This window comes from Dama dama, chromosome 32, assembly GCF_033118175.1.
Source record: "Dama dama isolate Ldn47 chromosome 32, ASM3311817v1, whole genome shotgun sequence".
Lineage (NCBI taxonomy): Eukaryota > Metazoa > Chordata > Mammalia > Artiodactyla > Cervidae > Dama > Dama dama.
The window spans coordinates 8,045,021-8,051,865 of record NC_083712.1 but is presented as its reverse complement, the minus strand read 5'-3'; the positions used below and the strand labels follow the sequence as shown (position 1 = coordinate 8,051,865).

The 6,845-nt window shown below is 36.5% G+C and overlaps 1 protein-coding gene across 1 annotated transcript; it reads right to left on the bottom strand.

Annotated features, from left to right (window-relative positions):
- Positions 1 to 1,412: 1,412 nt before the first annotated feature.
- LOC133050638 (olfactory receptor 5M5-like) lies at positions 1,413 to 2,351 on the bottom strand. Its single transcript, XM_061134928.1, has one exon. It carries the CDS (start codon positions 2,349 to 2,351, stop codon positions 1,413 to 1,415), a length of 939 nt encoding a protein of 312 aa, XP_060990911.1.
- Positions 2,352 to 6,845: the final 4,494 nt, after the last annotated feature.

Here is a 6,845-nt window from a genome sequence, read left to right as displayed (position 1 = left end):
TTATAACTGAGTCTCTTTGCTGTATATCTGAAACTAACACAATATTGTTAATCAACTCTGCTCCAAAACAAACTAAAAGTTTTAAAAATAAAAATTGTGGATATGATTAAAAATATTAATTTGTAGTTATACTGACCCTGGTGTTCTTTATATTAGTTTGTACCACTGCAGATGGCGATTGCAGCCATGAAATTAAAAGACGCTTACTCCTTGGAAGGAAAGTTACAGCCAACCTAGACAGCATATTAAAAAGCAGAGACATTACATTGCCAACAAAGTCCGTCTGGTCTATGGTTTTTCCAGTGGTCATGTATGGATGAGAGAGCTGTGCTGTGAAGAAAGCTGAGTGCCCAAAAATTGATGCTTTTGAACTGTGGTGTTGGAGAAGACTCTTGAGAGTCCCCTGGACTGCAAGGAGATCCAACCAGTCCATCCTAAAGGAGATCAGTCCTGGGTGTTCATTGGAAGGACTGATGCTGAAGCTGAAACTCCAATACTTTGGCCACCTGATGTGAAGAGTTGACTCATTGGAAAAGACCCTGATGCTGAGAGGGATTGGGGGCAGGAGGAGAAGGGGACGACAGAGGATGAGATGGCTGGATGGCATCACCGACTCGATGGGCATGAGTTTGAGTAAACTCCGGGAGTTTGTGATGGACAGGGAGGCCTGGCGTCATGCGATTCATGGGGTTGCAAAGAGTCGGACATGACTGAGCGACTGAACTGAACTGAACTGAACTGATAATTTGGCTGTGTATTGGAAATCATTCTTAACAACAAAAAGTGAAACTACAAAACTAGTTTTATGATAGGGATGCAAATTAGTTTAAAACAGGTAAAATAAATAATAAAAATATTCTAAACAATATTTGGCATTTACATCAAAAATCTTATGAATGAGAATTCTATTCAACCAGTATTATCATCTAAAATATGTCCTGGAATAATAACCTGAGATTCCCCCAAATCTTCATTCCTATATAATTTGAATAATAGAAAACAAAAGAAACAAACCAACAGACAAATACACATGCAAGGTTGACAAGTTCCTAGAAAATAAACTGAAAATCCATTAAGCCCTTGAAATTTAAAACGTTGTCATTCCCTTAGCATCATTTTTTTAATTCTATCTGTTAAAAGTCTGTATCTTTTTGAGTAACATGGATAGAAGAACGTGTCCTTTATTAATTTTATATAGCAATAACAGTGTTATTTGATCTTGTGCTTTAATTTATATGTGGTATTATTTTAATACACTGAGCCACAGCTAACAATTTAAAAACATTCTTCCAAGTCTTATTGGTGAATTATACAAGAAAAGAATGGTAAATAGACAAAATGTTTTGTTAAAGTGCTCACTAATTGATCAGAGACTATGTATATGTTACATACCTGTCACCAAAATGTCTACTCTATTTGACAAAAAATTTCTCTTGAATCACTCTCCTTATTGCTTTTTTAACATCTTTGTTCCGAAGACTGTAGATCAAAGGGTTTAGCATAGGACTCATGAAAATGTAAAACACAGCTACAATTTTGCCCTGTTCTACAGAGGTCTCAGAAGGGGGCCTCAGATACATGCAGAACAGTGTCCCATAAAATACAGTGACAGCTGTCAGGTGAGACCCACAGGTGGAGAAGGCCTTGTGCCTCCCTTCTGTGGAGTGGATATGCAGAATGGCTCTAAAGATGAAAATGTAGGAGATGAGGATGATGGTGAGAGAACATATGAGGTTGGAACCAGCAACTACAAACATGGCAGTCTCTTTGACATAAGTATCTGAGCAGGCCAGGACTAGGAGAGGTGGGTCAGCACAGTAAAAGTGGTTGATTTCATTGGGTCCACAGAAGGAGAGACGGAACATAAGGATGGTCTGGGCAAGACCATTTGCAAAACCATAAGTATAAGGAGCAGCAACAAGAGAAAGGCAGACACCTCGGGACATCTTGCTGGCATATAACAATGGTTTGCAGATGGCCACGTAGCGATCATAAGCCATCACTGTGAGCATATAATAATCTGCAATCACCAAGGCAATGAAAAAGTGGAACTGTATAAAGCAGCCAAGGAAGGAAATGGTTTTTTTCTTGGATAAGAAATGAACCAGCATCTGAGGAGTGACATTGGTGGCATAACAGAGATCTACAAAGGAGAGGTGGCTGAGGAAGAAGTACATTGGAGTCTGAAGCTTTGTGTCAGTTCTGATTAACAAAATCATGCCCACATTGCCAATGACTGTGATCAGGTAGATGACTAGGAAGGCCACAAAAAGGACAGGCTGCAAGTCAGCTCGATCTGTCAGTCCCAGGAGGATAAACTCAGTCACCTCTGTGTAGTTTTCTTTTAACATTGCATTTGCTCAGCTTCCAACATGTTCTAAAGTAAATGAAATAAAACTCATTTGTCATTTTTCCATTACTCACATCATATCATCTGGTGCCCACTCCTCTCATAATGTAAATGCATGTGAAATAAATAGCCTAGTAAGCATGAGATTAATACTTTGAATACCTAAATTAATAGAGAGCTTCTTTACATAAAGACAATCATACATTCAAATGCTTTTCTCCAGGTCTTTTCATTGAAAAGAAAATCTTTATCTTTGAAAAATCTTTATCTTTTCTGAAAATTGTTTTTGTGAATTACTTACAATTCTTTAAACATTGCTTTTCATTGAAATTATGACACTTTGTTTTTCAATATAATTTATGATCTGGTATCTAAAGCATCAGTCATCAAAACTCATGTGTTTTCAAAACTTAGTGGACTTAAGTTCATGGAATTGATAGGTCTTTATAGAACCAGATTCTGTCTACCTGTCCCTTCAAACTCAAGATCACTTTCAGACTGGTCCCTCACTCTTCAATTCATATCCTCTTTCCCCACTCTTGTCTATTTCAGGGGGTCCTAAAATAATCAAATACTACTCAACTTTTAAGACAGATCAAAATATATTTTCTTTGTATTTTATAGCCAATTATTGGGGGCACAATTTTTGCATGAGATAAAAAATTAAATCCCTATTTTTTAGATAATAACAGAGAAGCATATAGTACATAAATAATGTGTATGTTTGTGTTGGTGGATGGGTATATATATATATATATATGTGTGTGTGTGTGTGTGTGTGTGTGTATATATGTATATATATATACACACACCATATATCATGATATTACATATTCAAGTATAGAGTGATTGGGGTACAGAGATATTGTATTAAAATCTTCCTGGTGTGAGATATGTGGAATCTAGGTAAGTGGTACTGATGAACCTATTTGCAGGACAGGAATAGAAATGCAGACATAGAGAACTGGTTTCAGATCCAGCAGAGGAAGGAGATGGTGGGATGAATTGGGAGAGCAGCATTGAAACATATACATAACCATATGTAAAACAGAGAGCTAATAGAAAGTTGTTGTACAACACAGGAAACTCAACCTGGTGCTCTGGGACAACTGAGCAGGGGGATGATGTGCAAGGTAGGAGGGGGTTCAAGAGGGAGGGTGCGTATGTGTATGTACGGCTAATTCACATTGCCCTATGGCAGAAGCCAACACAGTTTTGTAAAACAGTTATCCTCCTATTAAATATAACTTTAAAAAGCAATCAAAAAAGATTGTCAACAATATCCTTGGATCATAATGATTTTGTTATAACTTTACCACATTTTAACTCTTGCAAAGAGTAAGTATAAATTCTAAAACTGGAATTTTCAATATAAAGTTCATTAAAGCATGCAAAAAATCATACTGAAAACAATCATATGATCCATACAACTGAGACAGTATGTAAGAAATCATAAAGTGCATCTCCCAACTTTTGTGCATGATAAAAGTGACCATGAAGATTATGATTGAAAAATCTACACTTTACTTTCATTACACATAAAGGCATGTCATTGTTAAAACGACTTTTATTAATAGCTACCATTTTAGTGATGGACAGAGGTCACCTTGTAATGTACTTTGTTTTTTTTTTGTAATATACTTTGTAAATGAAACACTCCTGCTTTCTTGCCCATGTGCATTATTTCATTATGCACCTGAGAAATTTAGACTTATTGACCAGCATAATACAATACAAGTCGCCTAAATCAATGGAATCATGATCATTCTGTATTTGTCATAATAAAGCATTTTTGGTTCTGGGATTGTATTTTAGTGTCTCTATTTATTAAATTATTAATCAAAAGTCAAAATAACTAATACAGTAAACCTCCTACATACAGACATTCAAGTTGCAAACTTTCAAAGATGCAAACATAGGTGTCAGCTCCTGTTTGCCAGCCATTGCACAGTACTAGTGAACTTTTAAAGGTATTGTACTGTAAGATTGAAAGTGTTGTCTTTATTTTTGTGTTTGTTCTTTATGTGTGCATTATTTGTTTGTACTATAAACATATTTCTGTACTTGTTATGAACATTAATTGGGTACTTAGGCTAACTTAGTTGGACTTACAAATTGTAATTAAAAATGCACTCTCAGAACTGAGCTCATTCATATGTAGAGGACTTTTTGTCTTTCCATTTATTTTTACTATGGGGTAATGAGGGATTGCAAGCAATGAGCATTCCAGATCATTTGAGTATCTGATGGTAATGACCTTCTCTTACAAAAATAGAACACACCATCTTATGTGATAGGGCAAAGAAAACTCAGGAAGAAGTATTTGCAAGTGGACAGAATTGTCTTTGTAGATGAACAAATTTGTACTTGACACTCACTTTAGTTTCTGTCATTGGTCTAGTTCTTTTTCTACTATGATACCACTCTATTGTACAGTTATAAATATTTTTACTCTAACAAAAATAACAATTTATATCAAGACATTTGCTAATTCATCAAAATATGTTTCAGGCCATCACTTTTTTTTTTTTTGGCTATACCTTATCCTACCTGTGAAAGAAGAGTGACTTCCCAGTGATAGCATGGATGTGAGAACCTGAGGAGTTTATATCAGAATTGTCACAGAGGGCCAACTCCCTAGGGTTCCATTATTTCTCACAGATAGTCATTCAGACTATTAATAACCACTAAGGTTTCTTTTATTTTTAAAATCTTACCCTCATGAGGACACGACAATTTGCCACTTTCTAATATCATCAGGGAATCAAATCTCCTGAAATGATGAAGCAATGAGATTCACTCTTCATTTCAGTATGTATGCTGGTTGGTCTACATAATTTGAGACTTGACTTGGGGAGTGGGGGAATATTAAGTTTCATTGTTTTCATCATGCAAGATAGAATATGGTGCCTGGTATATGGAGTTTTAGAGTCTAGGAAATCATTGGAAGATCAATTAAATTTTGCTAAATTTGAACTAGTTATTTCCTGATTATGAGTCTTTTCATTTTTTTTTAAAAATACATATAAAAATACAATAGCTAAGAGAATTTCATTGTTGTTCAGTCACTCAGTGGTGTCTGACTCTTTGTGACCCCATGGACTAGAGCATGCCAGGCTTCCCTGTCCATCGCCATCTCCTGGAGTTTGCCCAAACTCATGTCCACTGAGTTGGTGATGTCATCCAACTATCATCCTCTGTGTCCCCTTCTCCTGCCTTCTATCTTTCACAGCATCAGGGTCTTTTCCAAAGAGTGGGCTTTTCTCATCAGGTGGCCTAGGTATTGGAACTTCAGCTTCAGCATCAGTCCTTCCAATGAATATTCAGGACTGATTTACCTTAGAATTGACTTGTTTGATCTCCTTGTAGTCCTGGGGACTCTCAAGAGTCTTCTCCAACACCACAGTTTGAAAGCATCAATTCTTTGGTGCTCAGCTTTCTTTATGGTCCAACACTTACATACATACATTTACTACTGGAAAAACCATAGCTTTGACTATATGGACCTTTATTGACAAAGTAATGTCTGCTTTTTAATATGCTGTTCTAGGTTTGTCAAAGCTTTTATTCCAAGGAGCAAGTTTCTTTTAATTTCATGGCTGCAGTTGCCCTCCACAGTGATTTTAGAGCCCAATAAAATAAGTCTGTCACTATTTCCATTTTTTCCCCGTCTATTTGCCATGAAAGGCTAGGAAGAAGAGTATATTGTAAATATCCAGATAATGTAAATTGCTGGCAATTCTTCCTTTGTCAGCCTTTCCCACCCAGATCTGTTGTCTTTTTCTATCTGAGGTTGCTTTTTCCATCTGAGGTTGAGTTCTTGGATTCCATCAATAGAACTATTTAGAGTCTGTTTTCCGTCTGAGTTTTTCCAGTGAGAGAAACCAGGAACATGACAGAGGTGGCAGGAAGAGAGAGGTATTCCAATTTCATTTTCATATTCTCTCAATTTCATAATGAAATGGTAGGGTGGCTACAATCCTTCCAAGGAAAATTCTGCCTGAGGAGCGTGTTGAGTATGTGGCCTGGGACACTCTTCTTAGTTCTAGTTTCACTGGACTCCTGACACTAGTCCCTGTGTTGGCCACTTCAGTACTGGAATGGAAATTGCCTTCTGCAATTAGCCTCCAGGAACTTCATATTCTTTGTTGTCTTTAACATGTCCTGTGTTCTCTTTATTAAGTTAAATTAATTTTATTAAATTCTCTTCAGTTAAACCATCTGAGTAGACTTTTGTTTTGTCTCAGGTCTCTGACTCAAACCAGAAATTTGCACAATAGTTACTCAATAAATGTTGCAGTGGAAGAGAGATTTCTGTCTTCACCATTGAAGCCTCACTTGGAGAAAGTTGAGCATTACTTTGCTAGTGTGTGAAATGAGTGCAATTGTGTGATAGTTTGAACATTCTTTACCATTGCCTTTCTTTGGGATTGGAATGAAAACTGACCTTTCCAGTCCTGTGGCCACTGCTGCATTTTCCAAATTTGCTGGCATA